General features: G+C 34.6%; 1 protein-coding gene across 2 annotated transcripts in view; it reads right to left on the bottom strand.

The window, feature by feature from the left end:
- TAB3 (TGF-beta activated kinase 1 (MAP3K7) binding protein 3) overlaps window positions 1-19,594 on the bottom strand; it is a 62,194-nt gene that overhangs the window by 21,641 nt on the left and 20,959 nt on the right. For both annotated transcript variants that reach the window (XM_027842042.1, XM_027842050.1), the window contains exons 4-7: window positions 17,723-19,184; window positions 16,720-16,880; window positions 6,069-6,162; window positions 2,380-2,463 (exon numbers count right to left, since the gene is read on the bottom strand). In XM_027842042.1, coding sequence (XP_027697843.1) covers window positions 2,380-2,463; window positions 6,069-6,162; window positions 16,720-16,880; window positions 17,723-19,184 — 1,801 coding nt within the window. The remainder of the gene's footprint in view (window positions 1-2,379; window positions 2,464-6,068; window positions 6,163-16,719; window positions 16,881-17,722; window positions 19,185-19,594) is intronic.

The raw sequence follows: 19,594 nt of genomic DNA on the forward strand, positions 1-19,594 counted from the left end.
CACTTCTTTGATGACACCCTTGATGCTGCTTCATAAACAAAACTTATTGTTTATAACATATTGCAGTTTACTCTTGTCCACCATGTGCCTTCCATTTTCAACTTCAGACTGGTATTCTACAACTCACTGAAATACATAATCCCCAGAACAATCCTCATACTAAATATTAAATTCAATATTGGTTTAAAGTGAAAGAAATTAAAATGACATGCAAGACATTTCCAAGGATTATATTTATGTAAGATGTTAGTACTAACTGAAAATTTAATGGAGAAAAATATAATAGTTGTTTATAAATATTCAGTGTGTTAGCTGCTAATACTACAATGGTTACTAACACAAATTATTTTAAATAATTTATAAATCAGAAATTAACTTTCATAAAAATATTTAAAGTTTGTTTAAATTTTCTATCTTGAAAAAATAAGGATCACCCATATGTGAAAGGGAATCTAAGAAGTCATCCATTTCATTTCCTGATTGCAGGCAAGATTATAAGTAAATCATGTCAAAAATTTTAATTTAATTTGAATTTTTTTTAAAATATTCTTTTTTTTTAAAGGCAATTGGGGTTAAATGACTTGCCCAGGGTCACACAGCTAGTGTCAAGTGTTTGGTCTGAGGCCGGATTTGAACTCAGGTCCTCTTGACTTCAGGGCCAGTGCTCTATCCACTGCACCACCTAGCTGCCCTTAATTTAAATTTTTTAAATCTTCCAAACAGAGGAGAAAAAGGTTCCTCTACAGTGTCCTATGGATGAACTTTTTCTAGTACATACTAAACATCATGAAATCATGATTCTTTTTTACCTTTATCCATCATATTGAAGTGAATCTTATTTGGGGGGAAAAAAAACCCTACAATTCTTTTTCAAGTACAAAATCTCTTAAAATAACCTCATCGTCTTCTTTTCTCCAACTCAAAACATCTCGGCTACTCTAATCTGTCTTCAAAAATCTAATTTTCTATCTTTGTAAAAACAACGCAAGCGTATCTTTGAAAATTCTGAATCTGTAAAAATTCTGAATCTGTAAAAATTCATTTTATTCAGACTATTTTAAATGTAAAGTGAATAATACAGAACTTTTTCTATAAACTACGCCATTAAACAATTTATCTCTGAAAATATTAGTTGTTGTTGAGTCATTTTTCAGCCAGGTCCAACTCTTCATGACTTCATTTGGGTTTTTCTTGTCAGAGATAGTGGAGTAGTTTGCCATTTCCTTCTCCAACTCATTTTATAGATGAGGAACTGAGAAAAACAGGGTTAAGTGACTTGCCCAGGGTCACACAGATAGTGAGTATCTGAGTCCAGATTTGAACTCAGGAAGATAAATAATAGTAATGCATTACTAATCTGAGCAACTTTCTTAAAATAAAAATGCCAGAGCACTGCATGATTGCTAGTATCAATATCACCATGTCTGTTTTTCTAAGTAGACTATAAAAAATTATAATCTTTAATCAAATAAAGCTCTTATTTATCAATTTAACTACTGACTATATCCTCCAGAATATTACATCAGCACCTTGAATTCAAATTGTCCAAAATAGAATCACTATTTCCCCCAATTACCTAGGTTTTCAACCTCAGAATAACTCTTATCACATCTCTTTCCTTTATCTCCCTTTACCCCTCACATCAGTTGACAATTTTTAAAAATAAATTTAACCTAGTGTCTTTCACTTGTTTCCTTTCCTTCAATTCACATAGCCACCACTGCAGTTCATACCCTCATTGCTTGTCTGTAAAAGTCTTTCTGTTTTCAGTTTTTCTCTTTTCCAATCTATCCTTCCCATTGACACCAAGGCCTAAGCTACGTAAGGATCAAATAAGAACATGTTATCGCCCTGCTCAAAAATTTCATCACTTCCCTATGACTTTTGAAATACAATTCATCAGCCTGCCTCTTTACAAACTGACTCCAACAAGCCTTTCCAATTTTAGTTCATATTACTCTCCTTTATAAATTCTGCACTCCAGGCAAACTTGACTGTTTCCAAAAAGCAACATTTCATCACCCAACTCTGTGCATTGACTTAGGCTTTCCCAAATACATTCCCCTCATTTCAACCTCTCAGAATTCTTACCAGCTTAAGTGCCACGTGCCACTCCCTCCTAAAAGTTAATTCTGATCCTACCACCTGCTAGTACTGTTGCCCTCTTCAAGTTATCCCATATTTAGATATTTGTATGCTCCTTAAGGACAGGACTGTTTTGTTTGAATAAATGTTTGATGATTGATTTTATCCACATTATTCCTAATGACCAGCAAGGATTTACACATAGTAAGAGCACAATAAATGTCTGCTGAATTGAGTCAAGATATGTATATTCCAAAGGTACTTTGATGGTATCACTGACATCTGATAACTCACCTTTTTTTGATGGCTTTGGTGGCACAACTGGACCAGGTTGTATATTGTCATAAAAATTATTCATGGCTTTTGGATCAAAATTGCCTACAAGAAAAAATAAAACAGTAATTTAGGTTTATTTTCCTAAAACTGTAATGTTGCCTATCAAGAAAATTAAGGAATTAAGCTTATTTTCCTGAAATTGAAATAAATGAAAAGAGATGACAGAAATTAAGAGAGGGATTTCCTCAACTCGCACTACTGAACTCAACTCCTGCTCTTTTTCTTTACAACTTCAATGTCATGTCCTCATGCGAGGAAAATACACAATAAAAGAAAGCCTTCACTTTAAATTCATTCCAGTATTTTTTCATTAAATTCTCTAAAATAACAGTTCTAAAACTTTTACACTAGTTTTCTTGGGTAGGCATAAACAAATTTATTAGGTAACAAAAAAACACAGAAAGGGCAACTAGCCCATACAGTGATGATAGCTGTCTTTCTTACTGGATCCTTAAGAAAAGTAAAGCAAAATGAAATAGTCAGACGGAAGATAGATGCCTATGCATATAATTTCTAACAAGTTATATACCATTTTTACATGTAATGATCTTTAAGTACTCACATGAATTTGAAACAGAATAAGCTTGATAGTCTTAAATATGTTACATACAGAGCCTATCAATGAATTCAACCAATGGACAGATGGAACACAGAAACAATTGCAGAATAAATATAATGGGTCAATCCCTAGGGGAAAAAAATCTTGATACCAGTATCTCTGAGAATTTCTACACTTGTTAAAAATTACTCCATTTACTAATTTTCTTTTATCTATAGTATATAGCTATAACTTCCCATTGTAACTATTCCATGACAGGTTTTTTTGATCTACTAGGTGAATTATTCCTATGTTCTACTCTACTTAAAGAAACCTAGCGCCATGTTTCTCATCCACATGAGCACACAGATCTAACAACACATGCCACTTTAGTTACTTTTCTAAATAGATTTTTATAGAGTGTCTTTTGTTCATATACTGAATCCTTTCTTCCAACAAAGCATTTATTCTAGGATTTTGTTGTTGTTAACTAGTATGGCTTTTCAGCAAACCACTGAATCTTAAGATCAGGAAGGTACCTTAAAGATTATCTATTCTAATTTCCCCCATAATGGAAGAGTTATTTTTATAGCATTAAATTATACATTGGAATCTTATTACATAGAATAAAAAAATCTCGGACCCTATCTATGGGGAATTTAAATACTAACGTACTAAGTTTAGTATTTAGTACTAATACTAAAGTACCACTATAATGGGTGCAAAGAATGTACCTAAGGGATAGAATATTATTAAAATTCCAATGGCAAATATAAACGTTACATGGGCTTCTACCTGTGTTCTCTTACAAATATCTATGTGCATCAAATTACATTGTAAGAAGATCTTCCAAAAGTAATTTCTTAGGACTGCTCATTAAGGTATTTTAAAATGATAAAATAAACTGACCTAAGCTGTAGCACTCTTCTAGTCAGCATTTTTATCAATAAGTTAGATAAAGGTATAAATGGCATGATTACCAGATTTGAAGATTACATTAAGTCAGGAAGGATAACCAGTTGGATAACAGAACTGAGACCAAAAAGATCTTAATAGGTTGAAATCAGACCAAATCAAAGATAAGATTCAATAGGAGATAAAAGTGTTTCTATTGAAAACTGAACTACATAAGTACAGGAAAGTGGAGACAAATACTCCTCACATTTATATACACTTTAAGGTTTCCAAAGTGTTCTCCTTGAAACTACTCCATGAGATAGCTAGTGCAAATATTATCATCCTTGTTTTACAAATGATGAAACGGGTTCTGAAAGGTTGAGTGACTTGCCCAAGCTCACATAGATTTAAGTATTTAAGGCAGAATTCACAACCAGTTCTCTTGACTCCAAGTCCAGCATGCTTTCTACTGTGCCATACTGCCTCTGATACAGCTCAATAGCATGTTTATTTCCATATATGTGAAAAAAGACCTGGAAATTTTCACATACTAAATATGTATCAAATGTGATATAGCAGCCAAAAAACCTAATGTGATCACAGGCAGCATTAATGGAAGCGCAATTCCTGGAACCAAGGAGGTGATATCCTGCCTTGATGAGATATCTGGAATGTTATGCCAACTCTGTGGGTTCCATTTTAGGAAGGACTCAGACAAGTATGAAGCTCATCCAGAGGAGAATGTCTACGATGACCAAGGGAATGAAAACTATGCCACATGCAGATCATGTCAAGGGATTAGTAATATTTAGTTTAGATAAAAGAAGACTTAGAAAGAACATGAGATATGTCTTCAAATATCCATAGGGTTGTCATATGAAAGTAGAATTAAGACTAGTTTTGTTTGAACCCAGAGGGTGGAACTAGAAGAAATGGATGGAAATTGCAGAGGCAAACTTCAGACTTCTTCAAACAAGGGAAAACTTTGTTAAAAATCAGAGCTATCCAAGAGGAGAATGGACTGTCCAAGGAGGCAATGAATTCCCCAATGTTGGAAGTCTTAAAGCAGAGGCTGGATAACTGCTAAGTGGGGACATTGTAGAGGGAATTCATAATTGGTATGGATTAGACTAGATGACCTCTTAGGTCTCTTCCATCACGGAGATTCTAAGATAAAAATTACATGTTTTGCTCACTACAGTTTTTGTGCTTTAAATATTTTATATGTGCTATTTCAATTACTTAAGTTAAAGCTAGTACTCTCATTTGTAGCTCTCCTGCTAATAAATCTGTAGTAAAGACTAACCAGATATTTCAGTAATCTTTTATTCTTTTGCTCATGCAGATCTTTACCTCGTCTCCTCCCCCCCCCAAAAAAACCAGTTGGTGCCATTTTCTACATAAAATCTTGCAATATACAATTCACAGAATGTCTAAGACTCTCTTGATGCTTCAGACTAGTGGGTATTAACTGATTCCCACATTGTTTCTTCAGGTATATTTGATCAGGGTGCTCGATTGCCACCACCAAATTTGTTTCTACCTCTATTGTTGACTCACTACAATTCTGAATTCTTTTCAAATGTTACTTCTGTTTTTTGTCTAGAATGCATGGGATGCTTAACTGCATACTTAAACATTATGCTCTGCAATAAAATTTAAAAAATTTTAATACTGCAAGCTTGAGCTTCCTGTCACAAATGTATCAACATATAAAAATGGTATAAAGTACTAAATATGAATATTGACTTGTGTCTACATTTTAAGCAATGATTTTTAAAGAAAAACACACTTATTTAGAAGCTGAATTCCTGTGAAACTCATACTAAACATAAAAAACTTTCTTAGGTTTTCACAGTCAATGAGTGTTTGCAAGAACAATGATGGAAGACCTCTAAAGGTCCTCCTAACTCTAAGTCCTATAAATCTGTGATAAATGAAGAATCTATTTTTAATGCAGAATTCTATATTTAATGCAGAATTTGCAAGGTAAGAATTTGAGAATGAAATCACTATTAAGGCACCAATAATTAGTTTCTAGGGAAAAAAAAATTTGGTCAATGATCTTTAAAAATTCAGTTATTTACCAAAAATTTAGCTTTATGCTGGACAAGCTTTTCTCCTTACAATTCTCTAATCAACATTTTATTATCTAAGCATCTTAAAATACCACACTATAACTTATGTTTTAACCAAACAATTAAGTCTATACCTCTAGATTGAAGGAGGTCAACTTCTTTCAGTGTACAGTCAACATTTATCTGGAGTTGTCTGTTCATGCTTCTCAATCTTGTCATTTCCTCAGGCTAGTAAGAAAGGACCCAAAATAGCAATTGTAGGAAAGTAATTATCAGGCCTAATATTTAAGATTGTGCTTTATGTTAAACAATTTCTAATTGGGACTTATTCAGGGTAATGCCTCTGTCCATAGAAGAGGGCTTGTAAAGGATATTAAAGAAAAAAAAATAAAGGTGGTCAAGTAAATGTGGAATAAACAAAATAGCCACAAATAAAAGTTAACATATGAACCAAAGTGTGTATAAATTTACGTTTCTGAATTTAATATGAAACTTATTAAAACAGTTCTTTAAAGTTACGTATACACTATACAGAAACAGAATTTGTAAAACTTATTTTCTTTCATTGCTTCCATCACACAAAAAAGATCTCAATAAAACAGCTCTGAAATGTCTTATTTTTATGGTTTGATATTAAAACAAAACATAAGCATCAAATAAAGCTTACAATGCTAAAAGATAACACCAATGACTTCAGTTTTGTAGAGGTTGGTGTAATTATAAGAAAATTCATTACCTTGTTGACCTAGATGAAGTAAATATGTACATGAAAACATTTCAGGATCCTAGAGCCTTTTCTCTTTCTCTTTAGCTACGTTCTCTCTACTTTCCATTTTATCTACAACCTTTGCCTTTTATTCTCCTTTCTGATTTTTTTTCCCTCCTATGCCCTGTCTATATTTTTCAGACCTTCCAGTGGGATATCTTTGTTACAATTAAATCGTATTATTGGTCTCTTGTCTAAATAGTAAAATTTCAGGGATTTTGATTTGATTTTTGATTTTTTAGTATATTGTGTTATATTCAGTGAAAAAAAAAATCAGGGCTTAAAATCTAAAAGGCATGAATTTTAAAGTTTTCACCCACAGTCCACTTCCAAAGTTATGCCAGAGATTAACTCAATAACCTAATTCTGATGACAATTTTAGCAGTATTACCTAACAAATTTCAATTCTAAACAAATTTACTTCCTTCTTTAAAAACAGAAAGAAGGTAGGTTATGAGCATATTATTCCATAAAAAAGCAAGAGCAATGGAGGAAAAACATGTTTAATGAAAGTTTGGCCAAAGCTCTCAAGGTAAATAGTGGGGAGAAAAGTAGCAATAAAGAAGATAAAGCACTACCAGAACCAAAATTATATATGTAAAAAAAATAAGTAAAACCTTTTGACTAAATAGTTAAGAGAAGAAATTGTTAATTGGGAAAAAAATTATTTGCATCTTGTTTCTAATAAAAGTCAGATATCCGATGGGATACATAGGGAAATAATGGCCATTTCCCAAAAAAATAAGCAAAGGTGACAAATGGTTTTCAAAAGAATTACAAATTGTCAACAAGCATGTCATCACTAAAAAATATAAAAAAACTAGAAACAAAGTAGGTGCTCTTCAATTGGGGAATGGCCAAATAAATTTTAATACATGAAAATAATGAATGTTCCAACGTGAAATAAAAGATATTAGTAATGTAGAGAAATGTTGAAAGACTTTACAAACTGAAATGGAATGAAATAAGCAGAAGCAAGAGAACAATATATAGGAATACAATCATGTATAAAACTGCATGCTGAATAACTATAATGACCAATCTTGGCTTTGGAGAGATGAAGAAGCACCTCCTTCTTATGGCACAGATCTGGGGGACTAATGATGAAGAATATACTGGCAAAGTTAAGTTTGCATAACTACTCTGTTTTTGTTACAAGTGAGAACTTACTTGGTGGTAGGTGAAGTAATAACTGGAAATGAATGGTATAAAAACAAAAGATATAAATAACTTTTTTTTTTTTTAAAGAAAGCTTGGGTCGAGACTCAACTAAGAAAAGTTATCCTAAAGCGATTTAAGACAAAACTGGATACAGACCAGGAAAAAAAAATAGAAAAGATCTATAAAGATTTTTATAACAAACTTTTTTTAAATCATCATGGATAGTGAAATCATTTCATTTGGACTACAACATTATAGCTCCAGATATGCTGCTGGGGGAGAAAAAGCAGCTGAACTAGACCTAGCACACATATACAGGAGGTATATGTTGAAAGCAAAACAATTTTGAAGATAATTAGGAATTAATTCCCAAAATACATGAAAAAGAAGATACCAAAGGGGTAGAACAAATCTTTGACCTAATTATTGCCCCCAAAAAGGGCAATAATGAAAGTACTGATAGCTACCAATTTGCTCCTTAGCCCACCTTATCAAAATTTTAATGAGAATAATCTACACACAAAGTGAGTGTATGAGAAGGGAAAAAGACAGGTTGTCTCAAGCAGAAGCCCACCTCTTTTGAATCATACAAAGAACAAAGATATAAAGAGAATACAAGATCTCAATATGTGCATGGTTTGTTGACTGCAAAAAATGATTTCATTTAGTAGCAGAAAACTGCCTTAGAAGCTAGTTCTAATTCCACAAGTTGTCTTCAATGCTCTTATCAGTATCATAAAACATTTCTTGAAAGATATAACAACACTGATTACTTTATTAAAGGTCTACTTATCGTGAAGTGAGGAACAAAAAAGGTATATATATGCTTGCCACCACTGACATAGAACAGGTCCAGGGTTGAGTTCAAATTAAAGAGTGATTCTCTATAGAGAGGTTCTCCAGATGCTCTTGTTTGTGAATGACCTCTTCCTGATTTCACTGAGCCACAGAACATTACAGAGGCCCCTAACTGAGGACTATAATCACTGGAAAGAGTTTTTTGTTTAAAAATCTATACTGGAGGCAGCTAGGTGGCGCAGTGGATAGAGGACCAGCCCTGAAGTCAGGAGTACCTGAGTTCAAATCAGGCCTCAGAAACATAACTAACACTCACTAGCTGTGGGACTCTGGGCAACTCACTTAACCTCAACTGCCTCACTTTTTAAAAATAAAAAAAATAAAAAAAGATCTATACTGGAAAAAAAAAGGGTCAAGAATCCTATTCTCTAGACTGACATATGCAGTTGATTGGACAACCTATATAGTTTATCAATTAGTATACATATTTGGGAGATTCAATGCACACAGACAATAAACAGAGACCAAAATTGAACATGGAAAGGAAAGCAGGCTGGATACCCTTCGGGAAATTATCAAGGTATTTATGTTCCTAAGCTTCTTCCAATAACAGAGGCCCATCTTTTTAACACTTGTATTATTCCAGAACTGCTGTATGAATGTAAGTCATGGAATGCCATAGTTTATGATAGAAATTGAAGATCTTACAAAGGGTAATACAGAGGTGCATCATGGGTGTAAGCAGGCTACAACACATTACAAACGAGGAATCATGCAGAGGTGGTTTGAAGGATGACAGAAAAATGTATAATTGAAAAAGAAAGAAGTTAGTGTGGTCACATGAAAAGCAAGGAACAATCAATGGATAGGTCCATTGGTATTTATACAATGCCAGGAGAACTCAAAAAAAGATTCCAGTATGTCAAGGAGTCCTCCAAAGGTGAACTTATGAGAGGGCAGGGCAGCAGTTATACAGGATGGGCATGTATATATTGTTTGACGTCAGCACTGCTGCACAAAATACCCATGTTGATGAGATCATAGATTCACTGGAGCAGTAGAATAAAGAGATGCACTAGGCTGAAAATAAAAAGTGCCTGAGAAATCAAATGGAGCAAAAAAGCCTATATAATATTTTTATTTAAGAATACAAAGTTTTTCTTCTGGCTTTCTAACACCTATGATTAAGAGATGCTGTCGAAGATGGCAGAAAGAAGCCAGGAAGTTGCCTGAGCTCTCCCCAGTTTCCCTCTGAAACAATGTTAAATCAAGAATTCTGGAGTGACAGAATCCACAAAAAGACAGAGTGAAACAATTTTCCAGCCGAAGATAACACAGAAGGACATTAGGAAGGATCTGTCTGACTTGGGTAAAAGAGGAATAGAGCCCAGAACAGACAGTGTCTGGGCAAGCTCAGCCCCAGCACAGATCAGCAACATAGGCTCCACAGTCCTGGTTCAGTAGGCCAATGGCACAAAACACCACCTGTGAGGCCTCCAGCCCCAGCACAGCAGGGAAACTAAAAGCCCCAGAACCCAGGGCACAACAAGCACCAGTAAGCCGGGCCACCCGAGGGCGGTGGGCAAGCCACCGGCCCCAGTGCAGAAAACCAGTACAAGAAGCTTGGGACAGTGCCCCCTGTAACCCAGCAGCAGGACTCAACTTTTAAAAATGAACAAAAAAAAGCCGCGACCATAGAAAGCTACTCTTGCAAAAGAAAAGATCAAAAAACAAACTTAGAAGAGGACAACGATGTCGAAATGTCTACATGTGCAGCCTCAAAGGGGAATATGAACTGGTCTCAAGACCAAAAGGTCTTCCTGGAAGAGCTCAAAAAGGATTTTAAAAATCAAGTAAGAGAGACAGAAGAAAAACTGGGAAAAGAAATGAAACTTATGGGGGTAGCTAGGTGGCGCAGTGGATAGAGCACCGGCCCTGAAGTCAGGAGGACCTGAGTTCAAATCCAGCCTCAAACCAAATACCTGACACTTATTAGCTGTGTGACCCTGGGCAAGTCACTTAACCCCAACTGCCCCCCCCCAAAAAAAGGTATGAATTATGAAAAAAGGCTCAACAGCTTGGAAAAGAAAGCACAAAAATTGACTGAAGAGAATATAGAATTTTTCTAAGAAAATAAAATTGATTTAAAACTAGTTATCAGCGATTATCCTCTCCCTTCCCTATCTCTATGGGCATATAAAAGCAACATCTAAAATACAAAAGCCATGTCTACTAGTTCACAGTAAGATGGTTAAACCAAGTACACCTTATTAGTTCATAATTTATTAAGTGATAAGTAACTATTTAGGGAATCCAAATAGTGATGCTATTAACCTTTAGGAGGACTTGTGCTACAACAGTCTTTACAAAAACATATCAGGAGAGTCCCTTGATATTAAGCAGAAGATAGGAATAATGAATCTGTATTGCCATTTATCAAAAGTAGTCTTTTGGGGAGGAGATGAAAGGAATAGAAGGTCACTCAAAGCAATTCTCACTGAAGAAAATTTGGAGTTCATAATAAATCTGGGTGTGAACAATAATAAAAATTAATAAGCTAAAATTTGCATAGTACTTTAAGGTTTATAAATTGCTTTATATAAATTAACAATAATCTTCAGAGATAAGAGCGTTTTAAAAATTTTTTTGACACATTTTAAAATCATGTTTATATATAAATACATACATTCACCTTCCCTTATTTATTAATTCTTTGTAATAGAGAATAAAAAAGAAAGATGGGGAAAAACAGCTCAATAAAACCAACCAATGTATCAACCACATCTAACTGTAATGCTACAGCCATAGTCCTCTACCTTTAAAAAGAGAGGAGACACATTTTTTTCAGCTCTTCTCTGGGGAAAGCTTGGTTATTGTAAATACACAGCTCCTGATTTTGTTTTTTGTTCTTTCCATTTACAATAGTCAATGTACATACTGATTTCCTGGTTCTGTTTATTTTGTATCAGTTCACATAATTCTTCTAATGCTTCTGAATTTGTCTTTTTTTTTTAACAGAGTAATATTATATTATACTTATACAGTATGTATTTTTTGCCCTTCCCCAATCCCTGGACATCTACTTTGCTTTGCCAAAACAAAAACACTATTATAACTATGTTAGTGTACGTAGGAACTTTCTTTCTCTTTGACTTCTCCAGGGTATATGCCTAGTGGTAGGATTTCTGGGTCAAAGAGTATGGACATTTTAGTCATTTTTAAGGCATGATTCCAAACTCCTTTCCAGAATGGTTGAATTCACAGCCCCACTAATAGCATATTAGTATGGAGCATGTATTTTTGATAATTAAGGAGAAAAGGGTTTAAGTTAACTCCAGTGACGATTTAAGTCTCCTAAAATAATACAAAGAACATCCTAAAAGTTATCACTTAGTCAAGAGTGGATTATAGGAAAACAATATTACACACACATAGGCAAAATCCAAGTTATAAATGATCAGTGGTCAAGTCCAATTAACAAACAAGTGTCACACATTGTTGGGAAATCCAGCATGCATCAACAGGAATATGTACATATAATGACTTGTTTGACACACTACTGCATCATCAAAATTGCAATGCAGAAAAAAACCCACAAATTTGCAATAAATTATTAAATTTAAGATGTGTCATTTTTTAAAAATTATGTATTTTTTGAAATGACACAAATTTTAAAAAAACTTTAAAGGGTTAAAGAAAGTAGATTTCCAGAGGGGTGCTGAATAATTTTTTTTTTTTGAAAAGGCAGCAGGAGGTCAAATAAATCTGGGAACCTCAGCTCTAGCTTTTCAAATAATTTCTCTACTTCTTTATCCTCTCCAACAGCTAATTAAGTTGCAGTCATTTTCATGTTGCAATATAAAAGCAAAAGGGAAAATTCCCCATGAAATCACTCACTCATACAAGAAACATTTACTTACTGCATACAAAGCACTATTCCAGACACTGAAGAAGAGAAAAATCTTGATGTGACTAAGGATCTGCCTGTAGAGGTTATTTTCTAATAAGATAAAATAAACAATGAATAAAAACAAAAAAAAATTTTTTATCGTATATGAGATCTGAAAAGGAAGGTGTTTATAAGAAACATTGGGGAGGATTTATGAAGCAACTATTATTTGAGATGAATTTTAAATTTAGATGGGAATTCTAAAGGTAAAGAAGAGGAAAGAACATGTTCAAGCATAGGAACAGCATGAGGAAAGATGTCCAGCAGTTTGGCTAGATGAATGGTGTAATATTATTTGGCTGGAGAGTGGATGAATAGAGTAATATTAAGAAGATGAAGGCCTTGAGCGTCTATTTGCATTTTTATCTATTTCACAAGTCTGCCATGGCCAGAAAATTCATTATTTAGCAGTGAAGTACCCCAAGGATTCCCTCATAGATTTGAAATCCACTAATTTGGAACGTGTGAAATTGAAACAGAGCTAAAATTACCTCTACAATGTCCTATGAAAATAAGATTATACAAATGAATAGCTTCACTCACCTCTAATCCTTTCTACAGGATGCCATCAAAATAAATTTCTGTAAACATGGTAAAATATTCATTACACCCCTGATTTAAAACTTCCAATGCTTCCCTACTACTTACAGAAAACAGTTCAAACTCGTCAGCACAGTATCATTGCTCTCCACAATCCAGTCCTACCATCTAACTCTCCAGCAATAATTCTCAGTATTGCTGGACACAAACCATAAAATCTAGATTGAAAGCTTTCTTCACTTTTTGTTCTCTATATGCCAGTATCAAGGATCTACTGAAACTAGTCCTTTATCCATCTTGGAATACCTGTTCTTACATTTTCTCCACCTGAGTTTTACCCACCTTGACAAGTGGGTAAGTGCTACATCTCCTCAGGTCTTCCCAATGTTCATTTATCTCCAATTTTAAATTTCTAGGGTATTTTTTTTTTAATAAACAACTCAAAAGTAACAATCACAAACTCCTTCCATTGTTAAGTAATAGTTTCAGATGGATAAAGCTTGCTATCTACCAAAATAAACAAACAAACTCAGAAAAGACCGGAATCGTTTCTTACTTATGCAACAAATATCCTTAGTGCCTCCTATGTATGTGACACTGTTCTAGGTGCTAAAGAGAAAGGTAGTAAGAAAGGGACCCTGCTCTCAAATAGCTTATGACTTAATTTTTTCCCTTCATGCCTATGACAATACTATACACATAGTAAACAATAGCTGAGTACATGAGAAAAAGAATGAAGCAGAATGTTGAAACATTAAATTAATTAAATAATTAAACAAGCAAGCACCTTAGAACTCACTAACATGTTAAACAATAATAATTACAATCAATCAACAAGCATTTATTAAGCATCTACAAATGTGCCAAGCACTTTTCTAGGCACTGGGAAAGCATACTGATGCAATAGCTACTCTCAACAAGCCCACAAAGAGGAGAGACAACCAAGTACATATTTAAGTGAGTACATAATAAATACGTGTATAACAAATAAATATGAATAATAAATACAAAACAGTTAAATACAAAGACATTTGGGAGGGAAGTCACCAGCAGTTAAAAGTCAGGAAAGGCTTCATGTGAGCTCGAACTGTTCTTTAGGCAGAGGTTAAGAAGCAGAGCATTCCAGGTAGACGGGATGGCCAATGCAAAGGCACAGACACAAGAGACTGGCCTTCGTAGGTAAGGGACTGGGAGAAAGTTGAGCTTGGCTCAACTGGTAATTACAGTAAGAGGAAGTAATATATAAAAAGGCTGGAAAGATGGGTTGGAGTCAGATTGTGAAGGGCTCTAAAAGTAAAAAACAAACAAACTTTATTTTTAAGATTGGAGACAAAAAAGATCCACTGGAGTTTACTAAGTAAGGGAGTGACATGGTCAGAACTGTACTTAAGAAAAATCCTTTTGGTAGCAGTGTGGAAAATAAGACTAAAGTATGGAAACAAACATCTGAGATAAAAAGAGTAATTTGGAAGCCACAGCAATAATGCAGATGACAGATAATGAAGGCCTGAACTAAGAGTACTGAAAAGGAGCCTGAAACAAGATACATTGCGATGGCAGAAATGTCAAGATCTGACAAATGATTAGATAATCTGGGGCAAAGGGTAAGGAAGAGTGAATTAATGCTGAGGTTACAAACTTTGTCGACCAGAAAAATGGTGGTGCCTTAAAATAAAGAGGGAAGTTTGAAAGGGGGGTAGGTATAGAGAGTTCTTTTTTAGACATGTTTTAAGATATCTCCAACTGGACATCCAGTCTGAATTGTCCAACAGGCAAATGGTGATGTTGGAATGACAATGAGGGGAGAAATTAGGGTTGGATACATAGATCCATGAATCATCTGTATAGAAATAATTAAATCCATGGGTGCTAATAGTGTCTGACAGAAGACAGAGGGAAAAAAGATCCCGGGACAGTCTTGGGGAAACATTTGCAGTTAGGTGATGTGAAATAAATGATGAATTAGAAAAGGAAACTAAGAAGGAACAGTTAGAAAGGTAAGAGACCTAAAAGAGAGTGATGTCATAAAAACCCAGATAGAAAACAATGTCTAAAGAGAGGGTATATAATAGTAACAAATGTTGCAAACAGGTCAAGGGGGTCAGGGACTGAAGAAAGACCATCAGATCTGGCAATTAAAAGATCAAAGTAACTTGACCAAGAGCAATTTCAGTTGAGGGATGAGGTTGGAAGCCAAAGTGCAACAAGGTTGAACAACGAGTGAGAAGAGGAGAAGTGGAAGGAATGAGTATAAACAGTTTTTTCCAGGAGTTTGGGAAAAGGAAAGAATATAAGATGATAACATATAGGGCAACAATTTGAAGGAATGGTAAGGTCTAGTGAAGTTTTTTTTAAGGATGAGAGATGAGAAGTTTTTTTTTTTCTTTTTAACAATGGGCATGTTTGAAGATAGTAGGGGGGGAAAAGAGTAGACAGAGGTTGAAGACTAGATGGAGTAAAAAATGACTGACACTGAAATCTACTAGAGAAAACAGGAAGCAATGAGATCAAGGGCACATGTACAGAGAGGTTGTCCACTTCACTGTCAGACTTCAGGAAAGGATAAGAGAACAAGAGATGATGTGTGGGCCTTGAGATGAAAAGAAGAGGGAGCTTGAATCAAATGGCCTCAATTTTCTCAGTAAAGTAAGTAGCAATTGTCCTTACCTGTACATTGTTAGTTTATAATTAATAATCCAAACTAGCTAGGTTTAATTGCACTTTCTTTTTTAGAAAAAGGGATTAAAAATAAAAATCATGTTTGACCATACATAAGCAAAATGAAATTAATTTTTTTACACAATGTAATTTAACATAAAAAATAATTATCAGCACCTAAACTGACTCCCAAAATAACAGTAACAAATTCTAATAGCTTTTAAATTCTACCAAAGATTTACTAACAACAGGAAGAATAATTAGTAAATTCAAGGAAAGGTGCTGTTTATACTTCTATTTTTTAAGCAAATCTTTGTTTTTAGATAAGGCCCTACACATCTTGATTATAACTGTCATTTTAAAATAATAACTGCCCTTGGATTTTTTAAAATAATGACTGAGCTTGGATTTTTTCTTTTTAAACACAAGACTAAAATGATATATATACTTATGGAAATGCAAAGTTCCTTGAGGGCAGGGAAGGTCTTTCTCTTTCTCTTTTTAAATTCCTAACACTTAGCATATTATCAATTGCACAAAGCAAGAGCTTAGAACACTCTTACTGATTAACAAGAACTAATGTTAGTATGGGACCTTAGCTCAAATAAATACTGATTAGTCATGACCTCAAAAGTAAAAATAAGCCATTATTAAATAATTTGCTAATATGCTTTCTCTGGAAAAAGTCTATTTTCTATCTTTAATAATAGTAAATATATTAAACATTTATAGTTTCTATTTCTGTCCTTTATGAGTGGCCAAAAATGCTTCATGTTTCCTACTAAAAACTCAATCCTTTAAAACACTTCAGCATATATATAAACCATGAAAAGAACAGTGGATGAATGGGACCATCATCCCATGAGTATTTTTTAAAACACACACACACACACACACACACACAATCACTTACAGTTGGGATTGCCGTGGTACAGCTAACTCTTCTAAGTCGTCTCTGCATAAGGTCATGCTCCATACCATTAACTTCAGCCTTCAACCGCTCTAGCTCGTCTTCCTCAAGTTTCAATTGTTTTGCTAACCTCTCCATCCTTGCTCGCTGATGTAATAGCAAGGCTATAGCATTACAAAGTCATTGTAAAGATTAACATTGAAAACATGATAATTTCTTGACAATTTCTATATAATAATAAAATATAAAGTTTAAACAGTCAACTCTATTTTGTTATTTCTGATTCTTTCCTAACTCTATTGCCACTGCATTTGTAATCTCTCTCTTCAAAGGGCTAGCAAAATAATCATACGCATATTAGAGTAAGACTCAAACTATTCTTAATATCAGAACATACAGAATATTTTAAATTTTTCTAAAATTATCTCTATTTCTAAATTTAGGTATATTTTAGTTACAACTAATATCAGACATAAGAAATAACAGAAATTACCTTTCTTAGAAAGTGGTGAATTTTTGGTTCTTCCTCCTAGTCTTTAGGGTATTGTTAATTTGAAACATCTCTGCACAATCTGAGTTAATTTATATATTCCACTTATTTTAGAGAATCAAGTGCCACTTAATCCTGAACCCTTTTGATCTCCATTTGTACTTCTGCCTTTATTCATCACTACTTTTAAAAGTATTTATACTTCATTATGTTTCTTCATAGTACTTTGTCCAAATATCTAACATATTTCTGTGTACTGTTATTCTTTATGTATCTCATTTTTCTATATTTTCTCTTAGTATTTTTCATAAAATTATTTTTCCAATGTTGAAAACGTTCTTTATCCAGCCTGAAGCTGATAACTGTCCAATATAGTTAGCATTAATAGAATCTTGAAAATAAAATTCCTCAAATTGAAAACATTTGACATAAAGGAATATTATTAGCTCTGTAAATAAAACACGAGAGGAAAAATCATCATAAAGACTAAATTTCACACAGATTAGAAAAATTTACCTTGAGTATAGGCATAATCATCAGATCCAGAACTACAACTTCTCTGATATTTATGGCTTCCTTTTTCTCCTCCCAGTGCTGGTATCAATGAAATGGGCTGAATAGGTTCTGGTGCTCCAGAACGCTCTTCTTGGTCCACTAAATTTAAAAGATTTTCAGTCGTTGCTCGACCTACTGTAATTTTGAAAACTGTTGTTGGGTTTGGCATTACCCGAGGAGATGGTGTAGGAGCACATGAAGGTCCAGTTGGTTGTGTGTATGTAATATATACTGGATTAACACTAAATGGAGGTTTGGGTTGATTAGACATTCCTCTTGAAGGAGAACTTGAAGGTGGAGTAGTGGCTGTATACAATGGGTGTTGGTTCCGTTGAGATGGCTGATTACTTATTGGTGAAGGACTTCTATTAATTGCTGTCCCAGGTCTTTGTGGGGGCTCAACTGTAATTTCTATCTTCTTCATGGAACCTTTGGATAAGCTAGATGCACTGTAAGGGAGATAGGATACCGAATGACCTCCCTGTTTCTGATAGCCTGGAGGTGCTTGATACAGATGGGGTGGAGTAGTTGAAGGACTAGGTGGCATAAAGACATGCGAGCTCTGGTGACCCAACTGAGGAGGTTGCACTTGGTGCTGAGGAGAACCGAAAGGTGAAGGACACTGAGAAGTAGGTGGTGATCGATAAGCAGTTTGAGGGATCTGTGGCTGTTTGGGAGAATACTGAGAAGGCTGGTAGTTTTGCTGATGTGGATAAACAGGTAAAGGACGTGGATTATAATGTGGTATGGGGCCTTGTGGTGAGGACTGCCAGGGTGTGCTCTGAGGAGTCTGTCTTCCTGATGAACTTTGAGATGTTTGCCTAATATATATAGAACCAGGAGGCCCATAGAGATTGCTTGGAATTTGTGGAAGAATTTGTAAAGCTCTGGGAACAGTCTGTCCAGAGGGGAGGTTTTGTGATACTGTAACAGTAATTGGATTTGTACTATAACGAGGTATGTGCATGTATGAGGGAGGTGGCTGTGGTGGTGGTGGTGAAGGCCCTTGCATAGCAGATGTATTCATTCCTGTTGGCATGGAAGATGGCTGTTGAGGTGGCTGTGGAGGAGGAGTAGCTGCATTTCTATTCTGTTCATTCATAAAAAATGGGTTGTAGTTAGGAGAAGCAGCCACAACAGCTGGGGCCGAGTGTGGTTCCTGAACTAAACATATCAGCTGTTTACCTGGCGTGTGCTGAGGATCAATATGACCATCACTTGAACTATGTACCAGTGTTCGACCACCATTAAGTTGAGCTCCATCTCCTGTATGGTAGTTGCTAGGTGGATGGACACCCAGGTTAATGTGCAAAAAGCGATTTCTATTCATCCTGTTGTCATCTGGGCTCTGGTACTCCATATACAAGTATTTGCTGCTTTCCTGTGAAAGGGCTCGGCAGCAAGCTTCCAGGTTGTTGTTATTCTAAGGGGGAAAATGGCATGGTTATATCAGCACATTAATCAACTATAATACTATAAATAATGTTAAGCTCAAGCAAAGCTTAACAGAGACATGACAAAATATCTTAGCCATAGAAAAGACCATAGTTTTAAATAATGAGGAGGGATAAAAAATGATTTCTACTACTTCACACCTGGCTCACATTATCTTTCTGGCCCAAAGTAAGCACTTAATAAATGTTTGTTGATTATTACTTCAAAAGGACAGTTTTATATATATATGATCTATGAATATCCAATGAAATTTTCTTATAAAGTACATACCAAATAAGATGGTAGCTAATTGTTTAAAAATACTGCATGTATAAGAAAGTTAGCAGGCCCCAGATCCCTGTCCCAGAAGTATAATCATAACTACCTCCTTAGCAGTCT

Source organism: Vombatus ursinus, unplaced genomic scaffold, assembly GCF_900497805.2.
Source record: "Vombatus ursinus unplaced genomic scaffold, bare-nosed wombat genome assembly UNPS02004827.1, whole genome shotgun sequence".
NCBI classification, from domain to species: Eukaryota; Metazoa; Chordata; class Mammalia; order Diprotodontia; family Vombatidae; genus Vombatus; species Vombatus ursinus.